At 39.5% G+C, this 27,732-nt stretch overlaps 1 protein-coding gene across 4 annotated transcripts in view; it reads right to left on the reverse strand.

Moving 5' to 3' along the window:
* Positions 1 to 1,653: 1,653 nt before the first annotated feature.
* PROSER1 (proline and serine rich 1) overlaps positions 1,654 to 27,732 on the reverse strand; it is a 30,619-nt gene continuing 4,540 nt past the window's right edge. For 3 of the 4 annotated variants that reach the window (XM_070755182.1, XM_070755191.1, XM_070755209.1), the window contains 11 exons: positions 26,642 to 26,710; positions 26,245 to 26,339; positions 24,325 to 24,418; positions 21,781 to 21,891; positions 19,826 to 19,909; positions 18,428 to 18,506; positions 16,157 to 16,261; positions 13,217 to 13,261; positions 7,694 to 9,380; positions 6,468 to 6,615; positions 1,654 to 4,230 (listed from right to left, as the gene is read on the reverse strand). In XM_070755182.1, the coding sequence (XP_070611283.1) occupies positions 4,099 to 4,230; positions 6,468 to 6,615; positions 7,694 to 9,380; positions 13,217 to 13,261; positions 16,157 to 16,261; positions 18,428 to 18,506; positions 19,826 to 19,909; positions 21,781 to 21,891; positions 24,325 to 24,418; positions 26,245 to 26,339; positions 26,642 to 26,710 (2,649 nt within the window). In that variant the 3' untranslated portion in view covers positions 1,654 to 4,098. The remainder of the gene's footprint in view (positions 4,231 to 6,467; positions 6,616 to 7,693; positions 9,381 to 13,216; positions 13,262 to 16,156; positions 16,262 to 18,427; positions 18,507 to 19,825; positions 19,910 to 21,780; positions 21,892 to 24,324; positions 24,419 to 26,244; positions 26,340 to 26,641; positions 26,711 to 27,732) is intronic. The other variant, XM_070755200.1, reaches the window with a different exon arrangement.

The raw sequence follows: 27,732 nt of genomic DNA on the forward strand, positions 1-27,732 counted from the left end.
TTAATAGTTTTATATTTCCAGAGTAATACCATTTCTCCTTCCTTGCTTCCTTGCTTCCCTCCATTCTCAGGCACGACGCAACTGCTGCTTTATCGCTTTTTACTTCTGCACGCAGGTGGTGAGGCCGTCCGACTCCACCGCATGGCTTTTGGAAACTCCGTGCGGCTTTAGTTTTTGCCTGCACGCGCATTTGCGTGGTTTGGACTGACCTCCGCGGGCTGGTCACAGACAGCGGGCAGGCCGCATCCGGCCCCCAGGCCGCATCTTGCCCAGGTCTGCTCTTAAGGGTTTGTTATATGCAGTTCATATGTGCCGTGCTATTGCTTGATGCAAATAATCCCTACTCACTGCAGCAAATTCTCCAGGGTCACCCCCCCCCAGCATCACTCTGCACCCCCTCCAGGGGGACCCACCCCACTATTTGAGAAACATTCCTGTAACCTGGATTGTAAGGCAAAGTCCCATGATGCAACAACTGCACCATCACGATTCCGCTGTTAACCAGGATTTCAAAAGAGGCTGCATGTCAGTCCTCACAAATGGTTTAAATTTGTATATGCACAGCCTAGTTCCATATATAGGCTTTTATGAAGACGTAGGAAATGAATGATAGCACCATTTTCGGAAGCAACACAAAAAATAATAATATTACAACAGCGTTTGTTGAATTTGTTTCCCATCTCGCCACAAAGCAGCACTGCTGTTCGTTTTAATGCTTCTTCCCAATCTCAAGATGTTTAACTGAGAGTTATGCCAAAGCATACAATGGCCTTCAATATTAGTAAGCCAGATTGTGATTTTTAAAAAAGCAGAAACTTTAAGTTACTGTTTTGGGGTGAAACATCACACAGAACTTAGGATCTTCTGACTCCACATCCCATAATAATGCCTCTTAGCAGCCTGGGGACACTTTCCAACCTACATGTAGAATGCTTTTGTGAATATCAGTATGAAAGAAATGTCTGCAGGGCAAATCCTTCCATTCTCCACTATCCTGTCAGAGCTGAAGAAGGTTCATGGTTGAGAAGCGAAACATCTTCAAAAGGGGGAAAAAACCCACAAAAAAGTCCAGTTGCCTCCTGAAAAAGCACCTTTGGGAGGGATGGTTAGACTAGAAGTCCTCCAAGGTATCTTCCAATTCTATGATTCATTAAGAAGATTTAGAGCTGCTTTGAAAGAATTAGAGCTACATAGGGAAACCAATATAGGATGGAAGTGTGAATAGATTGAAGGGAAAGAGAAGGCTGAGGAAACTGTTTTGATGGAGTTGATGAGAAAATGAAAAAGGTGAAAAGTTTAGAAACAAGCAGTGTATGAATACTGTAGAAACAAAGATGGTTGCAATGATATTGGTGTAAACTAATTTTAGTTAGAATAGAATAGAATATAGAATAGAATAAAAAAAATAAAATAGAGTAGAATTTTATTGGCCAACTTTGATTGGACACACCAGGAAATTGTCTTGGTGCACATGCTCTCAGTGATCATAGAATAAAAGGTTGGTCAAGAATCATAAGGTACAATAGTAGCAGGGAAAAGAGGCAATTTGATTTAACAATGACTGTTTTGCTGCAGAATGACTAAGCTGGATACTAATCTTTAGAATTTTAAAAATTAATTACTTTGTTATATAAAAAAACTACTCAAGGCAGGTTTGTAAGGAACTGTTTATTCAGTCTATTTTAGAAACATCACTGCTATTCATTTTATCTTTAAAAAATTATAAAAATACTGCTATATACATATTAGCATTCTCCATACCTGCTTACCTATGGAAAATTTCTACATTAGTAATACTATTCAGTAGACTGTCATCTTTAGAAAAAGCATTAAGCTATGCACTGCAACAAAGTGCATTAAGTTCACATTAAAATTTTAACATCAAGTATATCTACTATAAATCTAAAATAGGATAAAAATTATTTTAAGAGACAATATGCAGCAGGGCTCATATTCATCACTACAGTTGTTAAATCAAGGCTGATGAAGCTGTGTCCTTGAATTTTAACTCCCAGCAGCCTTTAAAATCATTGCCAACATTAGAGGATGTTAGGAGCTACAATGCAGGTACTCCTTGACTTACAATAGTTCATTAAATGACTGTTCAAAGTTACAACAGCACTGGAAAAAGTGACTTTATGATTATATTTCACACGACGTTGCAGCATTCCCATGGACATGTGATCAAAATTCAAATGCTTGGCAACTGACTAGTATTTATGAATATCGCAGAGTCATATGAATACCTTTGAGATCTTCTGACAAGCAGTAAAAGGGGAAGCCAAATTTATTTAACAAACTTGTTACTAATTTAACAACTATAGTGATTCTGTGGCAAGAAAGGTTGGGGTCATAAGAAAGAAAATGGGGTCACAACATTCACAACAAATGTCTTAGCAACCTAAATTTTGGGCTTAATTATGGTCATAAGTCAAGAGCTACCTATAGAAGAACAGCTGAAGAGCCTTAACTTTCCCAGAAGTTATAGGAAAAAGTACAGAAGTCTTTATTAAAAGCAATAATGTTATATTGCACAATTCATAATTAGAATTGGTTTTAATTTTAAAAAAACCAATACAATAAATGTATTTAATTATTTTGGCTCCCCTGCCCCCCAGTGTTACTTGAAAGAGTTTGTGTGAAAACCTAGCTCTACTTATTTAAAAGCTCAAAATTTTCAGAATTTAACCACGTAATTCATTCAAATCTGACAATATTATGTGCATTTGTTTTGTTCTCATAAATAAAGTGAATACTTGATTCACAAATCCAAAACTCTTCAATATATTTAATTGTATTTGATGGGGTATATTGGACCTATTAGTGGTGTTATTACCAGTGCCTTGTTCATGAATTAAGATATGAACATTTATTATGGAACATAAATTATAATCTACAAAATGTATTTCCTACTGATTGAAGGAAACTATACACTTAATCTGAAGTTATACATTAAAAAATACATATCTACAGCAGACTTCTGATATCCTAGAAGACTGAACAAATTATTGGTGGGAGGTAGATTGCAAATATAAGTAAAAACAGATTTCCCTACTTAACACCCTCCAGATGTGTTGGAATTACCACTTCAAAAATGCAGCTATCTTATTTAATTAAATTTATTGAAGCTGGAATGCCAAGACATCCTGAAGCCACCAGCTTGGAAAGAATGGAATAAAGGCCTGAAACAAATTGTTCAATAACAAGTACAGGCAGTCCTCAAGATAGAACCATTTGTTTAGCAACTCTTTGAAATTACAATGACACTGTAACTTACAATCAGTCCCTGCTGTTATGTGATTGCAATCTGGGTGTTTGGCAGCTGGCTTGCATTTGAAACAGCTGCGATGTCCAGCGGTCCTTGTGCTCACCATTGACAACCTTCCTTGCCAGCTTCTGATAAGTAAACTCAATTGTGACTGCAAGGCACAGTCGTGTGATATTTCAACTGATTGATGAGAGATTTGCTTAACGATTTAATGAAAAAGGTTGTAAACTGGATGCAGCCCTGTTAACTGTCTAATAATGAATTTTCCAGTCCCTATTATGATTCTAAGTTGAGGGCTACTTGCATCAGAGTAAATTGCAATAGATAATCAATTTTTAAAAAGAATGAAAAAAGAAATACTAGAATTGATTCTATAGGACAAGGTAGAAAGGAGTGTAAATCGGCTCAGCCTACGTAGGCAGATGCACAATATTCCTAAATTCCTAAAAGGAGACGAGGGGGCTGGATGGGGAGTTTGAGCTACATTTTAAAATCAGTACCTATACCTCATGCATTGCTCCGATTTTTAATAATCTGGAAAGCACTGCTATCACAGCAAAAATGAACCCCCCACCCCCACTCCAGTGACCTGTTAGTCTGGATCTTAAAAATCCTACCCGGATTAAAATATCCTCAGAGTGTACTATGAAAAATGGAAAGAAGGCTTCCTAGGGTCATTGCTATAAAGTAAATAATAATAATAATAATAATAATAATAATCCAGCAACATTTGGAATCCCTCGTGAATGATATGTACTGAAAACGTATATTCTGAAGGAAGCATCATAAGCTTTTGGAGCATTCTTCTTGATAGCTGAAATTGATGTTCATTATTGCCATCCAGTCTGGGGAAGGTTTGCCTGAACTGAAAAAGGTGTTCCAGATGTTCCTGCTGCTGGGGGATATGCATTGAAACCTTCAGATTGAGAGCCATAGTTTTCTAGAGCAGAGGTAGAGTGTATCTTTAAAGAAACAAACGAGAAATTAATAGCTGGATGCTTGGCCTTTCCAAAATCCAAATTTGCCAGCAAGGAAGGCAAAATGGAACTCTCAGAAAGTTTAATTCAGTGTTTCAGAATACGCAAATGAAAGTTGCATCGCTAACATACATCTGCCTAAATTTCACACTTTGTTCCTAATGGAAAAATGTATGGATGAGGATGTTTTATGATACAGCCAAATAGTAGCACTGGTATACTAATAGAAGAATACAGTTACAACCATAATAAAACTGAGATAATGAGGCTTCACTTAGATGTTCAGAATTTGTTAACTCATGCAGAGTATAGCATGACTTCTAGAGGTGTTGGAAAATTCCCAGAATTCCCAGTTAAAGGCCACATTGACAGAATTCCTCCAGCATATACAAAAGATGCTAGCTTGGGAAAAGTTACATTAATTATTATTATTATTATTATTATTATTATTAATTAGATTTGTATGCCGCCCCTCTCCGTAGACTCGGGGCGGCTCACAACAATAATGAAGACAATGTAAGAACAAATCTAATAATTTAAAAACACTAAAAAACCCATTATTAAAAGCAAGCCTACACACAAACATACCATGTATAAACTGTATAGGCCCGGGGGAGATGTCTCAGTTCCCCCATGCCTGACGGCAAAGATGGGTCTTAAGAACTTTACGAAAGGCAAGGAGGGTGGGGGCAGTTCTGATCTCCGGGGGGGGGGAGCTGATTCCAGAGGGTCGGGGCCGCCACAGAGAAGGCTCTTCTCCTGGGTCCCGCCAAACAACATTGTTTAGTCGACGGGACCCGGAGAAGGCCAACTCTGTGGGACCTAACCGGTCGCTGGGATTTAATATTTACAACCACATCATCCAAAATTTGCAATTAAAAAAATCTAAAATGCCCGATTTCATGCAACATTCCACAACGTATCTCTATCAGGAGCAAGCGAATGTTCAAGGGCTTTAAAAAAAAAGTTTATTGATTTATTAAAAAAGAAAGAAGGGAGGAAAGGGGGAAAGGGAAAAGTATACAGAAAAAAAAGACACAAAAAACACATATCAGAATAACACGAGGAGCTATACATATTAAGATAGGATAATAAACTATGCATAATAAAGTAGCATTTCTGTTCAAAGTTGAGATTATACAAATATAGCAACATAACTTCAAATCAAGTACATATACGAGTTCAAAAATGGGTTAGCTTGATTAATTGTATTAGAGGATGAAGAGGGTGATGAGAGATATATGAGAAAATGAAGTTTAGTTAGGAGAGAAAGAGGAGAAGGGAAGACCTGAGAGATAGCAGGCGATTTTGACTTGATGACTTTTAAGTTGTGACGTATGGGATATACGTCAAGAAGGGATTTTATTAGAGGAAGGATTTCTGGACTCTGATGATCTGACTATTTGATTCCAAGCATCTAATGGAAATCCATAAGAGATCCAGAAGATACCTGGAGGCACCTTCTTAGCTGATCCTTTCAGCACAGAGATCATTAGTTTCAATGGGGCTATGGAAATGTAGCAATTTATATACATACATGTGAATCATACATTACACATAATAGCCTGTAACAGTGATGGCAAACCTTTTTTTCCTTGCGTGTCGAAGGAGCATGGGTGTGTGCTATCGTGCATGCGTGAATGCCCACACCCATAATTCAATGCGTGGGGAAGGCAGAAACGGCTTCCTCCACCCCCTGGAGGCCCGAAACGGCCTGTTTCCCAACTTCTGAAGGCCCAGTAGGCTTGTGTTTCTCCCACTCCAGGCTCCGACGACTTCCCTGGAGCCAGGGGAGGGTAAAAAAGCCCTCCCCTATCCACCACGGAAGCTCTCTGGAAGCCAAAAACGCCTTCCCCGAGCCTCTGTGCAAGCCAAATATCAGCTGGCTGGCACACACATACATGTTGGAGCTGAGCTAGGGCAATGGCTCATGTGCCACCTGTGGCATCCATGCCATAGGTTTGCCATCACTGGCCTATAACCACATATTTTGATATTTTTCCACTAAAATAATTCTTTGCTTCCACCCATATAATCCCTGATGTTTCTTCCTCACATCAAACTTTAAATAACCAAAATAAAATAAAATGTTTTGGTGTTTTTGTACATATAATACTTTTATTCTTACTGTAGAGGTCAGAACACTGCATATTTTTTTTACTTATCATTTCTCCATTCTTTATGTTTATCTTATATTTTTTTAAATTTATGTATTGTTTTACCTGCAGTAATGCTGACTGTGCAGCTGCACTGTGCTGAAGTTCCTGGAGGGAAGATTGTGTGGCACTCTGAGCAAGCCCAGGGATGGCCGGTAGGGACAGAAGTCCTGGAAAAACTGTATTCCCAGGGGCCTGGAGTCCAGACGTCAGGCTAAAAATGCAGAAGCAGAACGTTTTCAAATGCACACACTCAACACTACCAAAAATAAATCAATAAATACTGATGGTTGTTACAGTCCGACCAATCACCATACAGCTTATATAGATACACTGTATGGAAGCAATCAACATTTGATCAAAAAGGGTTTTCAATTTGTCCATTTATTTATTTGTATCCTGCTTTATTTTAATAAATAACTCAAGGTGGCAAATATCTATCTATCTATCTATCTATCTATCTATCTATCTATCTATCTAATCTATCTATCTATCTATCTATCTATCTATCTATCTATCTATCTATCTATCTATCTATCTATCTATCTATCTATCTATCTATCTATCTATCTATCTATCTATCTAATCTATCTATCTATCTATCTATCTATCTATCTATCTATCTATCTATCTATCTATCTATCTATCTATCTATCTATCTATCTATCTATCTACCCACCTACCTACCTACCTCTCTCTCTCTCTATCTATCTATCGATCTATCTATTTTTCCACTAAAATAATTCTTTGCTTCCACCCATATAATCCCTGATGTTTCTTCCTCACATCAAACTTTAAATAACCAAAATAAAATAAAATGTTTTGGTGTTTTTGTACATATAATACTTTTATTCTTACTGTAGAGGTCAGAACACTGCATATGATCTCTATATCAATATATATTGTCCTCTTCCTATTTTTCCCACAACAACCCTGTGAGGCAGGTTGCACTGAGAGAGTGACTGGCCTGAAGTCATGCTAATTTGGAACTGGTTATTTCAGTGTATGTAGCAGAAATATTCCAATATTTTATTCCTGGTTAGAATATCTCTCAAAGATTACAATCAATTCAAAACAATTATATATCCTCCACTAGGATAAATCTTCCCCTGCTAGACTAAGGAAATTAAGAGAAACCATAGACAGGATCTGTCAATGTTTAACAGTAAGAGAATTCAGAAGGCAAGCATAATAATTATCAGTATTTTATCACTCACACTTAAGGCTTCATATTGCACATTATTGTAAGAAAATCTGCCCAAACGACGTTTGGCTTTTCGGAGGAAACGTACCCAGCCTGTGCCACAAGTGCCGAGTTGAAGTTTGAGCTAAAGGCCGAGGCAAACCCTGGCAGCACCGGAGCTGGAGATGGGGCTGTGGCAGCTGCTGGCAGGGGGGCAACTGCTGCTACTGTGGAGGATGCCTGGAGCCCAGGGAAAGAAGGGAGAGCAGGAGTGACAGAGGGTGTGTTAGAGACAGGGAAAGGAGGGAAGGATGAGTTGCAGGAGCCCAGGGGCACTTGAGGGACAGAAAACAGGGAAGAGACAGCGCTGCACAAGTTGAGGGAGAATGGTGGAGCCGGGGCAGCTGCTGTGGCAATGAGTGGCGGAAGGATGGGCCCTGTGGAGCTGACTGGTGGGACAGAAGTAGTTGGCGGTGGCAACAGAGGCCCCGTTGGAGTAAGTGCCGGATTGCCAGTGAAAGCAAAGCTGTTGGTCAAGGAAGTGAAAGGAGGAAGTGCATTATATACCGGAGTGGACGAAGCGTGGGAGGGAACAGACGGGGAGCTATTCAGCGGAGAGGCCAAAGCGGGAAGTGCTGGGTTGAGGGAACTCGTTAAGTTGCACGGTAACGAAGCAGCTGAGGGATAGGTGTGCCCGAGGGCTGCCAAGCCGGAAGTGCTGTGATTGGACGCCCCAGAGGGAGTCGGGATTTTGAGACCCGAAAGAGTCGGGCTGGTGGGTTCGGTTTTAATCAGAACTGGGCCGGCTGGAGCGGAGGAAACCTGCTGGTCGAGATTGGCCGGGCTTGAACAATGCGGAAGACCCAATGAGGAGCCACCGCTGACTGGCAAATTGGATGATGTCATTGTTGTTAAAGGAGACTGTGAGGATAACGCCGGAGAAGTGGCTCTACTGCCCCCTCCTGGCTGACAGGCCAGGCCTGAAAAAATGGAGAGTCCTGGAGCGGAAAGATGATGGAGGGATGAGGTAACAGTTGGCGCATAACCCTTGCCACCGGATGAAGAAGAGGCGGCTTCGGAGTTCTGACTGAGGAGGCCAGACAAAGAGGCAAGCTCAGCAGTCACGGTCGAAGGCAGAGCGCTTGAGTTCATCAGCGAGCTATCGTTCATGGAGAAAAACCCCTTTAAAGCTGACAAAAGTGGGTTCGGCAAATTCACCGGGCAAGGTAAACTAGTGGCAGGAGAATTGGCAATGGTCGATGAAATGGAGCTAGCCACTCCCTGAGGATTCGGGGTCAAGGGCAAAGGCAGGCCCGCAAAAGCAGATGGCAATGAATGAGGATTATTAGCTGGCGCCGTGACAGACGCGGCAGAAAAGGGAAGGCTGGCAAAGGGCGCAGGGGCAGACGCAAAGGCTTCGTTAGGAGCAGGGGTGGCAGAAAGCGTGGAGAGCCCTTGGGGCGCTGCGGTGGCAGGCAGCACGGAAGCCAGTCCGGAGAAAGGTGCCGGGAGCGGAGAAAGGCTGGCGCCGTGAGCAGAGGTGGCAGGGACTGCAGGCAGCGAATGGGATTTGACAACAGTAGGAACGGGAGTGGATGGTTGAGGCGGATGGAGGGAGGGGATAACCTGCCCAGGGAAGACGGGAAAGGCAGGGTTGGACACGCTTATCCCGGGCACAGCTGGAGATGGAAGTGCTGATGATGAGTGGCCTATTGCCTTAACCGATGATGGGGCTGGAGTAGCAGCAGGGTTAGAACCATGAGGTGCAAAGAGATGATTCATTTGGGTGGCAAAAGCTGGAAAGAAACAAAACCAGTAAGAATTCTTGGGAGGCAGTAGATATGTTTGTATTCAACATGAATGCATTTCAATACACTTTACATAGCAATGGATCGGCATAGGAGCAAAATAAAAGGTGCTACTACAACTACCCAAAAAGCAAAATGATATGCAAAAATGAGACAAAATCACTGGTTCAATTATCCTGCTATTACCGTAGAATTCATTCACAATCGATTTGGTATTAATTTTGGTCCCATATCCCCATTCCAGCTTTTGGGTTTTTTAGTAATATGGCCATTTAAAAAATGTATGGTTCTGCATGCTTTTGTTCTAATATGCATGTTTTTTCTATATGTTTATTTTTCCATTGTTCTGTTATTTATTAAGTGCCCAAAGCAATCTGGGCATTTTAAAAATCCAAATGAATCAATGTTCACCCAACCTTCAAGAGATAGCAACATCTTTTCTTTTTTTTTTCTTTCTATGAAATTTTTGTATTGTAAGGTTGAGCAAAATTCTTCTTTCCATTTAAATTAATATGTTGACTTAAGGCATTAACAATGTATTCTTTTTCTGTAAAAAAATTGACTTCTACGACAAGAGGGGAAATTGCAACCCCTACTTTATGTTAAATGTTTGTATGTATGTTTGTCAATTTTTATGAAAATTAATAAAGTTTTATTTTAAAAAAAGAGAGTTAGCAACAGCAATAGCATTTAGACTTATATACCGCTTCACAATCCTTTACAGCTCTCTCTAAGCGGTTTACCGAGAGTAAGCATATTGCCATCAATAATCTCATTTTACCGACCTTGGAAGGATGGAAGGCTGAGCCAACCTTGACACTACTGAGATTTGATCTGCCAAACTGCTGGCATTTGGTGATCAGCAGAAGTAGCTTGCAGTACTGCACTCTAATCACTGCACCACCGAGGCATCACTGAAGTTTATTTATTATTTATTAGTTGGATTTATATGCCAAAGTTGAAGCTTCTGTGGCTGTTCACTTCTTATTTGAATGCAAGCAAGTGTCTTATTTTGAACTTAATTTCCCCCAAACATAAATAACTAGTGTGAATGTTCAGAGGGCTTTATACTATAAAATGGGGACTTTAAGATTTTTCAAAAATTGAGGGCCTACTTCAGCTCCACAATTCCTTTTTACCAACACACGCAGAGACAGACACGCTCATACAAAGCACCCTGCACTAAAAGGTTCAGGTCTGATCATTTGTGAGAATGGGGGCAATAGAGTGACTGTCCCTGGGCAAGGTGGAACTATAGTTAATTTTTTCCTGGGCATCTTCAGGACTGCGTTCTCCATGTGGAACAAATTCATCCTGTATCCTCGGTCCAAACTTTGAGCATTGCCTGTGTATGTGAGATGGCGGGGATCAGCAACATTATTTTGTGACAATGCACCCCCTGTAGAACAGCCAGAAGGTGTTGGCATCATTCCAGAAGTTCACCAAAATGGAACTTTCTTACAAGACTGTTATGTACATAGAAACATAGAAGACTGATGGCAGAAAATGACCTCATGGTCCATCTAGTCTGCCCTTATACTATTTTCTGTATTTTATCTTAGGATGGATATATGTTTATCCCAGGCATGTTTAAATTCAGTTACTGTGGATTTATCTACCACGTCTGCTGGAAGTTTGTTCCAAGGATCTACTACTCTTTCAGTGAAATAATATTTTCTCATGTTGCTTTTGATCTTTCCCCCAACTAACTTCAGATTGTGTCCCCTTGTTCTTGTGTTCACTTTCCTATTAAAAACACTTCCCTCCTGGATCTTATTTAACCCTTTAACATATTTAAATGTTTCGACCATGTCCCCCCTTTCCCTTCTGTCCTCCAGACTATACAGATTGAGTTCATTAAGTCTTTCCTGATACGTTTTATGCTTAAGACCTTCCACCATTCTTGTAGCCCGTCTTTGGACCCATTCAATTTTGTCAATATCTTTTGATATTGAGATACATACTTTTGAGATACATCTGAGATAATATCTATTATAATTGGTTACTAGACAATTCATTGGGTTATTATTTCAGAGGTATTTTCTTAATTAAGCAGAGAAACAGAATGGACCATGTGCAGGAAAAAAAGCTGTGAAAATAGAAGCAACTTTGTGTCAGATTCCCCACAGACTTCCCTTGTGAGAAACTGGCAGGGAGTATTGGAAATAATAAACACCTGACTGTGGCTGACTGTGGCAGCATAGTGCACTGAACGGGCCACAACTTTGCCAAGTTTTAATCCCAGAAGAGTAATGGGTTCCAACTTTTCTATGTATTTTTAAGTCTTAGAATGCACCATTTTGTCCAATTGAAGGTTACAAACAGATGTATAGGAGACTTTTAGTAGTAAGAGATTATTTTACGGCTCTATTTGACTAATTTAATTTTTATTTTATCTGTACACCTTTTTAAGTCAGTCTGATCTGGCTAGTATACAAACATAAATAGATAAATATCACTGAAAGTAGAAGGAACTCATTTATGTGAAATAGGCATGATGATCTCATAATACCTTAGAAACTCTGGAATTTTTATAGTTTAGAAAGTAAGAGAGAAAAGCAGCATTACTCCAGAAAAGATAATGGGAAGGAGTTGTACAACAAAACTGGTGAACTATTAATTTGAGATAAAAATAATAGTCATTAAGCAACTGGATTATGGAACATACCTCTGACTAATTTTGCTAAACAGGAGGAAAAAAAGGGAAACCTTCTGACTTTAAAGCAATCTTTTTAAGTACGATAATTGGATCCATGATGTTGCCGGTATTTTCTGTTTTTCTTGTGAAAAAGTGTTAGGAATTTACAAATGGCAAATATACTCAGTACTTTTTACTCTGGGAAGGTTAATGAATAAAAGGGGACAACATTTCGATTATCTATGAAACCAATTATTACTGGATAGAATTAGAAATTGTATTGTCTCTCATAGAAAGTCAGTGGAGATTTTAAAAAGTTGGCGGTGCAAAAGTCACTTTGACTTCTATCAAAGAAAACGATGGCCATTTACTTTTCCATTAAGCAATAGGAAATTATTTCACTTTCATATGTGACTTGATGCTAGAATAATACATGTTGTACCGTTCACATTTGAGACATACTGCAGAGAACAGTATGCAAAAGCACGTGAGAGGCAGAATTATTTTTATATTTATTTTCATTCCCCTGATTTATTTCTGGTTCACCCAACGTTTATTTAAATGGTTTAATCTTAAATCATTAAACAAAAATTTAATTATTATCCAACTTTAATTGTTGTTGGATACTTTAATAAAAAAATAAGGCTTCACAAATTCTCTTTTATACTATATTCATTCTATTGTAAATTGTTAAAGAAATATTTTTTTAAAAAAAATTAAATCCCATGCATGTTTACTTAGATATAAGCTCAAAGGGGCTTACTTTCAAAGCATAAATATTTTTTCTCATTTCAAGTAGAAATTCAATTACCTACTGATGAGAGCAAATACAGTTTTTACCCACTTGTGCTAAATAAAAGCTTTCAATTAATAAAGTCAAGTCAAGTAACTGCAGAAAAAAGACTCAACACTAAGTTTACTTAGCTTCGGAGTCCATCCAAATCATTATCTAACCAAACCTAGGAACAAACACAATGAATTTCTCACAATAATTCTCAATATGGTATATATATCCAGGACTGAGTATGTATATACATATGAGATTGACTATCAGAAACCCGCCCCTCCACATCAGATAGTAAATTTGGCATTTATACTTTATCTTAAAATTGCTATTTTTTTAAAAAAAAATCTGCATTAGATTTATGTATTTGAAATTATAGTAGTTTGTCTTTGGTAAACTTACCTTGAGCTTGGGAAGATTTTGCTTGATTGGAAAGTTCTTCATTTTCTACATAAAGAGTATAATGAATTAAGGAAGAAGCGAATAGTAAACAGATTACTTATCAAATGTGTTGTGGTTACTCTGGCCCAGCTCCTGCCCCAAGGACTGTGGATGTGGGGGGAGACATCCACATGCTGCAGGCCTGCCCCCCCCCCGTTGAATCTGCTGAATAAGGCTCCTCTGACCAAGAAGACATGAGTGACAGGGAGGAGGAGAGTGGGGCAGACAGCTCAGAAGGAGATCAATTATCTAGCTCCTCCTTGGATTCAGAACAAGAGTTAATGATACAGCCACGCATGCGGAGAGCAATGCATAGGCAACAACTGAGAGATTATTATCAAAGAAAATGAGGCCACCTGTGGTTGGGTGGGGCTGTGGTAATTAGGGAGGCTGCTATAAATAGCAGCCTGTGGGTTTGGCCATTGTGGAGGATTATCTGATCGTTATGTTTCCTGCCTGCTTTACTGACTTTGACCTTTTGTGTGCTGACCCCCCCCCCGCTTTGAAACTAAACCAGAGCAAAGTGTGTTTCACTTTGTGAAAGAAGAAGGACTGTGAATTGCCTCACAGCTGCAAACTAAGTATCACAGAACTGATAAGGGACTTGTACAAATTACCAGTTTGTTTGGAGACGAGTGCTCTTTGCTATACCAAAAGAGGGCTTGGTTTAAGTGAATTTTCATTATAAAGAACATTGTTTTGAATTTTCAAAAGTGTGTGTGTGTCTGAAATTCGTACCTGTGAATTTTTGGGAGGATTCTACCAGGGAGCCCGACAGAACAAAATGCGAAAAAAAACCCTAGGGCTTCCTTGACACTGCTTTGATTACCAATTGATCCGAAAGAAGAACTAAGACATTTCTGCTAAAGTAGTCTTCGACTTACAACCACAATTGAGTCTGAAATTCCTGTTGCTAAGCAAGACATTTTGTTAAGTAAATTCTGCCCCATTTTATGACGTTTCTAGCCACACTTGTTAAGTAAATCCCTGCAGGTGTTAAATTAGTAACATAGCTAAGTGAATCTGACTTCCCCATTCACTTTACTTGTCAGAAGGTCCCAAAAAGTGATCACATGTCTCTTGAACACTACAATGTCATAAACACAAGCCAATTGCCAAGCAGCTGAACGTTGATCATGTGTCTTTGGAGATGCAGCAATGCTCATAAATGTGAAAGACAGTCGTAAGTCAATTTTTTCAGCGCTGTTACAACTTTGAACGATCACTAAATGAATGGTCATAAGTCGAGGACTACTTGGAAAGTGTTTTGCCAATAAAATCTGGGTTCAACAATGTGTGAGAGAATAACAATTTGCTTCTGCTATAATTTGAGTAATACTCCTCAGTAAGGCCTCAGTATTTACATCCCCTACTAGACAAAATCATACACTGGGACTGTAATAAACAATTATCATATTTTCTTCAGGGTACAAATATATATGTAGTTTCTAGAACCGCTAAGTTTATAGTCAGGGCTGTTCAGATGAGAATACGTTTTATAGAACATATTGGGGTGGCATGCAAAGGAGATGAACTCACTTAAGAATATTTTATATCAGTATCTTAGATTTGTTTAATATAATCCTTTGCACGAGTTATATTCTCATGTTTTACTACTCAATTTTATCATATTATACTGCATTTTAACTTATTATTTATTCAAATTCCCTCTATTTTAGCCAATTTTATTGTATTTTAAGCAGTCAGTTTTATGACGACAGATGTGGTCCTTTTCCTCGCTTTGATATGGTCGATTGACTAATCAAATAAAGTTGATATTGAGTAATCGGCCATCGTTCTGGCTCAAACTTTCCCTTTACTAAAGGTGAGGTGCTAATTCTGCCCACTGTGATTTTTTTTCCCCAAGCCGAAGCCTCTCTTGACAAATCTTTAAAATACACGCTGATAGATGCACCTCATTTGACATTTCCTTTTCAGAACAGTTGCAACCAGGGATGGGTTGATGGACCCTGGCAGTGGCTTTCTGAAACCAAGAGCAGGAAGCTATTCCAGTGTATAATTGATTGTGTGCTTGTTTTTTATATATTGGGGTTTCTTTTTTGGACTTTTTAACCTAAAACTGTAATTTAGATTGCTAAATATTAGATTTGTTACTATGTACTGTTTTTACCATTGTTGTGAGCCACCCCGAGTCTGCGGAGACGGGCGGCATATAAATCCAATAAATCTAATCTAATGTAATCTTCCTTTTTTATTTTCTTTTTCTTTTATTTTCTCTCTCTCTCTCTCATTCCCCACTCCCTTTATTATTTCTGCAAATAACTCAAGCTGGCAAGTGTATATAGGTATAGGCATAAAAATAAGGAAAAATAAATTCTAGAAAATGGAGAATGAACATATTAAAGTAAAGATGTATAAAGAATATAAGTAATGTATATGATAAAAGGGGATATTAATAGTTAAATAGATTGAGAATTGAAAACTGTAGAGGGAATACAGTTTAACTTACACGTATACTCATGGAAATATGACATCAACACAATTTACTGCAAAAGGGTTACAAAAATTCAATGGATTGTTTTTGTTTGTCTGTGCATTCATTCTTTTTGTTTGTTTTGTTTATATGGTTTTGTTTAAAGTTTATATTTCAATGTTTTAAATGTTCTTTTTTAATGTTTGTATTCAATAAAACTTATTTTAAAAAAATAATTCAAGCTGGCGAACATGTCCCATATACCTCCCTCTTACTGTTTTCCCCACAACAACCCTGTGAGGTGGGTTGGGTTGAGAGAATGTGACTGGCCCAGGGTCACCCATCTGGCTTTAGCCTGGTGCCCTAACCACTAGACCAAACTGGCTCTGTCTCAGGTTCATTATTATTTACATGTTCTTTCTTACTTCTTACTACATAAAATGGTCACCTGGGCGTTTCAAGGATACCTGCTTTACCTGTTCCTACAGTACTAGAGGCATATGATGGTGGAGTTGGCAAACCAGGAGCTATGACATTCGCCAGTGGAACAAGACCTGCATTGTTGTAAGCACCTGGTAAGGAAAGAGAAGACACAGGAAATTAGAGAAACAATAAACTAGCGTATATTCCTATTGGGTTGCTCTGTTTATTGTCTCACCTTAGGTAGTACAGTGGTACCTCATGATACGAACTTCATTGGTTCCAGGAGGAGGTTCGTAAGGTGAAAAGTTTGTAAGACGAAACAATGTTTCCCATAGGAATCAATGTAAAAGCAAATAATGCGTGCAAATCCTTCAGGGAAATCCCAAACTTTAGAAGGGAGGCGAACAGAGGGCAGAGAGGAGCAGCTAAAGGGGGTGGGTGGAAGAAGCAAGGCTAGGCTAAAGGGTGAGTGGGAAGGAAGAAAGAAAGGCAAGGGGGGCGCCCCTCCCTTTTCTTTCTTCAAAAGACACCGTTTCAGTGCCTCTGCAAGCACGCTGTTCTCTGCAAACTCTTTCCCCCTCCAAGCCGCCCCTCCCTTTTCTTTCTTCAAAAAAGAAAAAAAAAAGAAACCCCTTCATCCCAGCAGCAGCGGCTTGGGTTTGTAAGGTGAAAATAGTTCAGAAGAAGAGGCAAAAAAAATCTTAAACACCGGGTTCATATCTTGAAAAGTTCGTTAGAAGAAGCGTTCATAAGATGAGGTACCACTGTACATGTGAAAATCACAGTTCCTCTGCAAGGCTTTTAAAATATTTTAACATTATTTACTTATGTAAAACTATTCAATAATATTACACACTACCTGTATACTATCTGCGGAAAAAAATTAAAAATAGCTTAACTTATATTATACTGGGTGTATCATACATACATAAAACAATATTGTTGATTTGGTCCGGAAAAAAAATGAAATGTTCATCTGGTATCGAATAAATGGAAAAAGATCACCTATTATTATGGGCCAGTGATGGCAAACCTATGGCACGGGTACCACAGGTGGCATGCGGAGCCATAACTGCTGGCATGTGAGCTGTTGCCCTAGCTCAGCTCCAACGTGCATGTGTGTGCTGGGTAGCTGAATTTTGGCTTGCACAGAGGCTCTGGGAGGATGTTTTTGGCTTCCAGAAAGCCTCCGGTGGGGGGGGGTAGAGGGTATTTTTCCCCTCCCCTGATTACAGGGAAGCCTTTTTAGCCTGGCGAAATACGAGTCTACTGGGCCCACCAGAAGTTGGGAAACAGGCCGTTTCCAGCCACCAGAGGACTTCCGGGGGGCGGGGAAAGCTATTTTTGCCCTCCCCTGGCATTGAGTTATGGGTGTGGATACTCGTGCATGCAGGCTATTAACGCATCAGAAAAGATTAAAGGTAAAGGTTTCCCCGCACATGTGTGCTAGTCATTTCCAGCTCTAGGGGGCGGTGCTCATCTCAGTTTCTAAGACGAAGAGTCAGAGCTGTTCGAAGACGTCTCCGTGGTCATGTGACCAGCATGAGTCAACGCTGAAGGCGCATGGAGTGCTGTTACCTTCCTCTTTTTCAACTCGCATTTAAAACTGCTAGATGACAGAAGCTTGGACAAGTAATGGACGCTCACCCCATTACATAGCGCTAGGGATTCGAACTGCCGACCTTCTGATCAACAAGCTCAGCGCCTTAGCCACTGAGCCACCATGTCCTTGGTCAGAAAAGACCAGAGACAAATAGAAATATACAGGAAGCAAGCAACCTCAGTGTCAGGCCGAAAGCCATCACGTGGAGTTAAGAGGCTTTGGCCTGCCACAGTAACACAGCATAAGGGAATTGGGAGGGGTGGAGAGAAGTTATAGGCACAACAAATTCCTTCTCAGCGTCCAAGGTCATCTTTTGTTCTGTGTCAACTATAGAGGGGCGGCATACAAATCCAATAAATAAAATAAATAAAATAAGTAGGTGAATCCCTGCACTGGACTGGTCCACGTGATTGCACTTGTGCGTGTGGGGATGTGAGATGAACCTTAACCTGGGTGGAACACTGGAGAGAAATTAGTATCAGAATGGCCGAAACGTAATCCAACATGGCTCTGCTAATAAATTGAACCTCTTGTGTGAGAATTGGAGTGGATTCTGATTTATTTCTCAGATGCTATTTGGGGCGTTGACATTCAGATAAAACAAATGTATTCATATATAAATAAAAGGATATGAGGCTATCAGCTACCTGTAAAAAGTACCAATTAGGTACACAATTAGAATTATTTGTCAAATAACAGGACAAAAACTTACTTGGTGCAATTGTTGCATGTGGTCGACAAGGAGGAATCGGGTAAGGAACAGGCTTGTGTGGATTGTATGTTGCTGGAGCCTAAACAAGAAGGTCAACGATTATATGCAAAGCTATCATGTAAATAGGCTACCCAGTATGCAACACACGTTTGTGTGCCAAATGACACATTTGGCTTTTACAAAGGTTCTTCTTTCCTGTGCTCCTTTCATTGGTTTTCTTTTGGGGGCGAATCTGTTCATTATTTGATTCATCCTCCTATCAGTTTACTTTTATTTTCTATCTAGATTCCACCTCTGTGATCAGCTATTCTAAATAGTGGCTTACTTCTGCTTCTCTTTTTTATTCCTGCCCTTTTCTTTCAATCTCAGTAACTATAAACAAGGTTTTTTAAAGAACAGGATCTTAGATTTATATATCAGCTGCTATCGGTAACAAACAGGGGTTGTATTTGTCACATCTTATTTATTTATTATTTTATTTATTTGGCCTTCTCTGGGTCCAGTCAATTAAAGAATGTTGTTTGGCGGGACCCAGGGGAAGAGCCTTCTCTGTGGCGGCCCCGACCCTCTGGAACCAACTCCCCTCAGATATCAGAGTTGCCCCCACCCTCCTTGCCTTTCGTAAGCTCTTTAAAACCTACCTCTGTCGTCAGGCATGGGGGAACTGAGATATTCCCTTCCCCCTAGGCTTATAAAATTTATGCATGGCATGTCTGTATGTATGATTGGTTTCTTAAATTGGGGTTTTTTACATTACTTTTAATATTAGATTTGTTCATATTGTCTTTTTACTGTTGTTAGCCGCCCTGAGTCTGCAAAGAGGGGCGGCATACAAATCTAATTAATAAATAAATAATAAATAATAAACTTTAGTAGTTGCATAGCGAGAGGAAGTAGGGCTGTACTTCTTGCCCAACACCATCTATGCACCGAAGAAACATGCCATGTCCCTATGCTGTAACAAAGCCTAACAATAGCCATTGCTGCCTAAGTAGACTTCTCTAACTTATAGTTGTATTGGACTGCAATTCCCACATTCTACATGCACAATGTTGGGCACAAATTATAAAAATTATAATCCTAAATAACTGAAAGATACCAAGTTGGGAAAGTCTGTTCTTAATAATAAAACCTCTGTTTTCTTGCATTTAGAATGCACTTGAAATACTTTTTCATTCCTTTTATGAAAGTTATTCTTTCTTAATAGCTAATTTTATAAAATTATTGACATTTATAAACAAGGTTTTTTAAAGAACAGGATCTTAGATTTATATATCAGCTGCTATCGGTAACAAACAGGGGTCGTATTTGTCACATCTGTATACTCCTACTAAATTTATCTAGTTTTCAATAGCTAAGTCAATGGTATTTTTTGATCATGGCATTAATGTGACTTACTGGTTTTGATGGTCCAAGAATGCGAGCTGCTATTCCCTTGCCTTCACTAGAATAGTCCTCATTTTCCTTCTTAACAGGGGAACCCTATAAATACAGATTTTCCATTAGTGAATATATAACACTATGTTCGAAGCAAAAAGATAGATCTGATTCAAGGAGTACTGTTCAGTAAGTCATGATTTGCTTATATATGTACCAGCTGTACCCGACCATGCATTGCTGTGGCTCAGTCTGGTTTGCTGACTGTAGAACATGAAACATAGTTGTCTATGTAAAAAGCAATCTGTGTGTAGATCTAAACCGCACAATTCTAAAGATTGGCCTTGAGTTTTGTTGATGGTGATTGCAAACACCAATTGAATTGGTTGGTTATGACCTATAAAGCCCTTCATGGCATCGGACCAGAATATCTCCGGGACCGCCTTCTGGTGCACGAATCCCAGCGACCGGTTAGGTCCCACAGAGTTGGCCTTCTCCAGGTCCCGACGACTAAACAATGTCGTTTGGTGGGACCCAGGAGAAGAGCCTTCTCTGTGGCGGCCCCGACCCTCTGGAACCAGCTCCCCCCAGATATCAGAGTTGCCCCCACCCTCCTTGCCTTTTGCAAACTCCTTAAAACCGACCTCTGTCGACAGGCACGGGGGAATTGAAATTTTCCCTTCCCCCTAGGCTTATAGAATTTATACATGATATGCTTGTATGTATGATTGGTTCTTTAAATTGGGGTTTTTTAGATTGTTTTTAATATTAGATTTGTTTACATTGTCTTTTTTATTGTTGTTAACCGCCCCGAGTCTTCGGAGAGGGCGGTATACAAATCTAATAAATAAATCTCTTAAATTGAAATGGCATATCCGTTGGAATCATAGGAATGTGAGGAATGAGGACATCTTCACCTTTGAAAGGTCCTGTCAAGACCTTTGCATGTTGCATGGCAATTTCAAAGCGGAATGAGCATGTATGGAAATGAAAGAATTTGTCATACAGCTTCATTGCTGCTGTTTTTACCTACCACAGGTGTGACATCTATATAATAGTAGGTATACAAACACACACATATTCAAATGCAATGTGTCAATATTTCAAAGCACTCAGTGAAGAAGGTCCTGTTTTAAGAACCTGTGTGTTTTTCCCCGTCACAGGTGTGACATCTATATAATAATAGGTATATAAAAACATTCAAATGCAATGTTATGTCAAAATTTCAAAGTAATCGGTGAAGAACATTAGGATATTTAAGATTTTGAACAAATGCACATATACATTTTTATTTATACAGATGTGTCTGAAACTGGTGTAATATATTTTCAATTTATCATATAAAAAGAAAAATATCTATGATGATAAACAGCATGACAAGACAGCTTCATCTACAATCAACCAGCATGGATACAATTTTATGAAATAAGCTACAAGTTAAATAACATGCCTTCTTTGAGATAACTCAAGCAGCAGAAATCTTCACAGAGATACAGTTTTTCACAAAACACAATTTATACGTTAAAAGACATATACAGTGTTCCCTCGATTTTCGCGGGTTCAAACTTTGCGAAATGTCTATACCACGGTTTTTCAAAAATATTAATTAAAAAATACTTCGCAGGTTTTTTCCCCTATAACACGGTTTTTCCTGCCCGATGACGTCATATGTCATCGCCAAACTTTCATCTGCCTTTAATAAATATTTTTTAAAATAAACTTTAATGACTAAACATGGTGAGTAATAATCTAAATGGTTGCTAAGGGAATGGAAAGTTGCAATTTAGGGGTTTAAAGTGTTAAGGGAAGGCTTGTGATACTGTTCATAGCCAAAAATAGTGTATTTACTTCCGCATCTCTACTTCGCGGAAATTCGACTTTCGCGGCCAGTCTTGGAACGCATCCCCCGTGAAAATCGAGGGAACACTGTAATAGAAAATTCAGATGAATGGAAAGATCAGTAAGATCATACGTACAGGAAAAATTCCATTGATACGGCTAGGCTTCCCTTTTGGATAAGGGTTCCCAGGAATCATGCCACAGGAAGATATCATAGCATGAGGGGCTTTGCATCCTGCTTTGGAAGCCTAAAATATAAAGAAACAAAGCCAAACAAAGCAAAGTCAAACCACACACCAAGTCAGAATGAGTATTTCACTACTGTGAGACAACCCTGCATGTTCTATAAAACAGTGTTTCCCAACCTTGGCAGATATCTGGACTTCAACTCCCAGACAGTTCTCTACGGCAGTGTTTCCCAACCTTGGCAACTTGAAGATATCTTGACTTCAACTCCCAGAATTCCCCAGCCAGCGAATGCTGGCTGGGGAATTCTGGGAGTTGAAGTCCAGATATCTTCAAGCTGCCAAGGTTGGGAAACACTGCTATAAAATACATAAAAGGGAATATTAATGCAATATCCCTATTTTCAGATTGCAGAAGAATTATGCTAGCAAGATCAAGATAAGCGTAGCCTCCGGGGCAGGACCAGGCATATCTTGTTTTTACCTGCTCCTCTTTTTTTTTTCAAAGGCCTTCAACTTACATTGCAGCAGTGAGAGGAAAAGAGAGCAGTAGTGGGCAAAGGCCAGCAACACTTTTCTTTTAGCCAAAGACGAGGAATACCCTTTTAGAATCCTAGGCAAGTTTATATTTTGCATAAAAGTCCTCTCTGGGAATGATATTTCCCTAGCTGTATCTTAGATGACATCATCTTTTATTTACCCTACCTGAAAGTAGTTCTAAAATTTGTGGTGGGGCAAGGCAGTGTCAATATTAATTAGGCAAGTTCCCCCCCAAAGATCCAGTAAATAATCATTGTTGGGGAAAAAAAATAAGGAAACTACAGTGATACCTCGTCTTACAAACGCCTCGTCATACAAACTTTTCGAGATACAAACCTGGGGTTTAAGATTTTTTTGCCTCTTCTTACAAACTATTTTCACCTTACAAACCCACCGCCGCTGCTGGGATGCCCCGCCTCCGGACTTCCGTTGCCAGCGAAGGACCCGTTTTTGTGCTGCTGGGATTCCCCTGAGGCTCCCCTCCATGGGAAACCCCATCTCCAGACTTCCGTGTTTTTGTGATGCTGCAGAGGAATCCCAGCAGCGCAAAAATGGGCGCTTCACGTTTTGCTGGCAATAGATGTCCGGAGGTGGGGTTTCCCAGCGAGGGGAGCCTCAGTGAAATCGCAGCATCAGAAAAACACAGAGGTCCGGAGGTGGGGTTTCGAGGATTTCGGTGCTTTTGTGATGCTGCGATTTCACTGATGCTCCCTTCGCTGGGAAACTCCACCTCCGGACATCTATTGCCAGCAAAACGCTCGTTTTTGCGATGCTGGGATTCCCCTACTGGGATTTCCCTGCAGCATTGCAAAAACACAGAAGTCTGGAGGTGGGGTTTCCCATGGATGGGAGCCTCATGGGAATCCCAGCAGTGCAAAAACGGGCGCTTCGGCTGGCAAAAGGAGTGAATTTTAGGCTTGCACACATTAATCACTTTTCCATTGATTCCTATGGGAAACATTGTTTCGTCTTACAATCTTTTCACCTTAAGAACCTCGTCCTGGAACCAATTAAGTTTGTAAGACAAGGTATCACTGTATATTGAAGGTATTTCAGTGACTATTGTGTAATAGAAACCTTCTACACAGAAACTGATTTTTTAAAATATTATGCTCTTTTCCCCCCTAACTTATGAAACTGAATGCAGGGCCCTCTCATTTGAGTGGGACCGCCTGTTTCTTCTATCCCTTGTTTTGCATAATCAGATTTTCTACCATTTATTTTTCATTCATCCTACAAGCACTACCTGAAAACTCTCACAACATTTGAAACAATTGCTCCAGTCTCTGAGTGCGTGTTCAATTAGACTATGTGGATGAGCAGTAAAATGCTTTTGGCTTCTCTCTGTCAACTTTACTTTCATTAGATTCAGTTTTTAAATTGTGCTATTATGGAACCTCCCAACTGATTTCTTTCGTTCTTTGACCCTTTAAAAAGGATGCATACTATTTACTCAGTGAAAGAGCCTCACACATTTTGGTGTCTTAATAATTAACTTAAGCCAATTGTATCTCTCGACAATCTTTTAAAATTCTTCTTCCTAACTTTAATCTTTAGCAGGAATCCCCCAATTTCTTTTGGTTATTACTCTTGGTGACATATAAGTGACCCACTTATAAGTGATCCTTTATAAGAATGCAATTCCTGGGATTCATAATTAGCAAGGAGGGTGAAATTTCCTCATAGCTAGAGGTGTGGAAGTTCTATTTACAAACATTTTCCACAGCCCCATTGTGGATATAATGACTAATTTATATTTGTTAAAAATTAAGTGAACAATTTTGCAAAGCTCAAAACATTATTTTTCTTTTCTAAACAATTGGAACATTTCCACACCATTAACATTCTTCCCAAGTACAGTGTACATCTGCTATACTTCTGAAAAGAGTTCATGAAACTTTTTCTTTGACTAGTTTTATAAAAACTCTGTATCATACACGTTCCTTGCCTTAATACCTGCTCAAGAATTCTTCTGCACCGCTTCTTCTCAGACATATTAACTCTGAAGAGGTCTTCAATAAGACGATAATTCTGGGCATCAATTATATTGCTACAAACAAACAGTTTTAAAAACTCTTTACAATCCTTATTTATAGCCACAATCCACTTTATAATGTAACCTTGCTTCATTATATTTTTCAAAAAGGAAATAATAAACAAAAAGCTAATATGAATAGATTAGGTCCCACAGAGTTGGCCTTCTCCAGGTCCCATCGACTAAACAATGTCGTCTGGCGGGACCCAGGGGAAGAGCCTTTTCTGTGGTGGCCCCGACCCTCTAGAACCAACTCCCCCGGACTTTAGAACTGCCCCCACCCTCCTTGCCTTTCGTAAACCTCTTAAAACCCACCTCTGCTGCCAGGCATGGGGGAACTGAGACATTTCCCCTGGGCCTATACAGTTTATGCATGGTATGTTTGTGTGTATGTTTCTTTTTAAATAAGGGGTTTTAATGACTTTTAATTATTAGATTTATTATACATTGTACTATTATTGTTGTGAGCCACCCCGAGTCTACGGAGAGGGACGGCATACAAATCTAATAATTAATAATAATAATAATAGACAGCAAAGGTCTGTATTTTTATCTAACTATGCATTGTTCATGTACAAGAGCCAGTTGTAAAGAACAAAATTATGCAAAATCGTTACAGCCTTTTAGAAAAAGTGCCTTAATCAACCAGGTTTTTATCCAAATAAATATCAATAAGACTTAAGCTAGAATAGGTACTCCTTGATTTATAACAGTTCATTTAGTGACTGTTCAGTTACAATAGTTACAATTGACTTATGACTGTTTTTCAGTTACAAACTTTGCAGCATCCCCATGATTATGTGATCACAATTCAGGCACTTGGCAAATGGTTCACATTTATGACTGTCACTATGTCCCCCCTTTTGCGACCTTCTGGCAAGCAAAGTCAATGGGGAATCCAGATTTTCTTAACAACAGGGTTACTAACATATCAACTGCAGTGATTCATTTAACAACTGAGGCTAGGTTGTAAAATGGGGCAAAACTAACTTAACAAATATATCATTTAACAACAGAAATTTTGGGCTCAATTGTGGTCATAAGTTAAAGACTACCTGTATTAATTTTAGTGATTTTAAATTATTAGATTTGTTATACATTGTTTTATTGTTGTTGTGAGCCGCCCCGAGTCTATGGAGAGGGGCGGCATACAAATCTAGTTAATAATAATAATAATAATAATAATAATAATAATAATAATAATGATGATGGTAGTTCCGGCACAAGATGATCCACTGGAACTTGTGCCGGAACTACCATTTACCAGTGGCAAAGAACTGGTGGGATCATAAGCCCGAAAAAGTGGTCAAAAATGAGCAAGCAAAACTACTGTGGGACTTCCGACTTCCGACTGACCGAATTCTGAAGCATAACACACCAGACATCCTGATTGTGGAGAAAAAGAAAGTATGGATCATCGACATCGCAATCCCAGGAGACAGCAGAATTGAGGAGAAGCAGCTAGAGAAATTAGTGAAATATGAAGATCTAAAAATCGAGCTGCAACGACTTTGGCATAAGCCGTGAAAGTGGTCCCAGTGGTACTTGGCACGCTGGGCGCAGTGCCAAAGGATCTCAGCGGACATTTGAAAACCATCGGAATTGACAAAATCTCCATTTGTCAATTGCAAAAAGCCGCTTTACTGGGATCGGCAAACATAATTCGCCGCTACATCACGCAGTCCTAGGTGCTTGGGAAGCGCCCGACTAGTGATGAAATACGAAATCCAGCATAGTGATCTCGTTTGCTGTGTTGTACTGACATAATAATAATAATAATAATAATAATAATAATAATAATAATAATAATAGAGTATGCGTCATCAATAGTGAATACTTACGAAGCCAACAATTCTAGTGCAATAAGTTTGTCTTTGCTAAAAGTGAAGCAGTTGAGGATATTAACCACTTTTGCTGCAGAGACAGCAACCATTTTCTAGAAACAGAAGAAAAGCGACCTCAGTCCATGTTGCATTCTCATTTTAGGCTCAAAGTACAAGCATTTTAATATTGTAAACTGCCCAGTGTTATCTCATGTTAAAATGGTTGGTCAATAAAATAAATAAATAAATAAATAAAAATTTAAAAAAACCATTAAATATGGAAACATGCTATCCTCAAAAAAGAGACTAAGCTATAAATTAAATGAATGCAGGAAATGCAAAAAAAAATAAATAGTTGGGATAAAATTTATTATTACATTGATTGTAAGAAGTCATTGATTCTTCAGAAACTTACATGCTGTAATGCCTTCATCGCTTTTAATTGCGGTTCAGCCCAGGAGAAGTATCTTAGCAGCTCAACAATCTGCAACAGAAATCATTCCATCCTACACCACGTACTTATGCAAGAGAACTTATCTGGAACCACTATCTTCTGTTGAACTAAAAGCATTTCCCCCCCTCATCTTCAAGGCTTCTAAATGCCTCTTTAATAGGCAATAACGAATCCAGTGTGATCCGATCATTTAATAAAATTAAATATTTTATATTTAAGATATAAACATCTTGAGTAATTAGAACGTAACATTTTTCTCACATTTAATTGATCAGTAAATAATTTATTTCTATAATTTGAAGTCTGAACGTTGGGGTTACAGATAACGCCTTGAATTTTGAACTGCACTTTGGGAGTGGGATTGCCGTCATGAAGCAATGAAGTTATAAAGTGTAGCATCATGTGACTGCATCTCTTAGTGACAGCAGTACAAGCATCCCCAGATGTTGTTGTAACCCAAAGACATGCAGGCCATTAAGTGGGAAGTAGATGGAAGAAGTGCAGGGTTGCAAGGGAGGATGGAGTGAAGCCTGGTAAAGGACATGTGCAAATTAGGCTGGTTTTGCAGGGTGGGAAAAGCCAAGGGAGGGGAAAGAGGATGGAGGGTATGTATGTATGTATGTATGTATGTATGTATGTATGTACAGTGATCCCTCGATTAGCGCGGGGGTTACGTTCCAAGACCTCCCGCGCTAATCGATTTCCGCGTTATAGTGGTGCGGAAGTAAAAAACACCATCTGCGCATGCGCGCCATTTTTTTTCATGGCCGCACATGCGCAGATGGTGGAGTTTGCGTGTGGGCGGCGGGGAAGACCAAGGGAAGGTTCCTTCGGCCGCCCAACAGCTGATCTGCTCCGCAGCGCGGAAGCAGCGAGGAGCCGAAGATGGGGTTTCCCCGTTGCCCAGGCAAAGGGGAAACCCCATCTTCGGCTCCTCGCTGCTGCCGCGCTGCAGAGCGGATCAGGTGTTGGGCGGCTGAAGGAACCTTCCCTTGGTCTTCCCACCGCCCAGGCAAAGGGGAAACCCCAAGATCGCTTGCCGCTTGCCGTAT

Source organism: Erythrolamprus reginae, chromosome 1 (genome assembly GCF_031021105.1).
Source record: "Erythrolamprus reginae isolate rEryReg1 chromosome 1, rEryReg1.hap1, whole genome shotgun sequence".
NCBI lineage: Eukaryota > Metazoa > Chordata > Lepidosauria > Squamata > Dipsadidae > Erythrolamprus > Erythrolamprus reginae.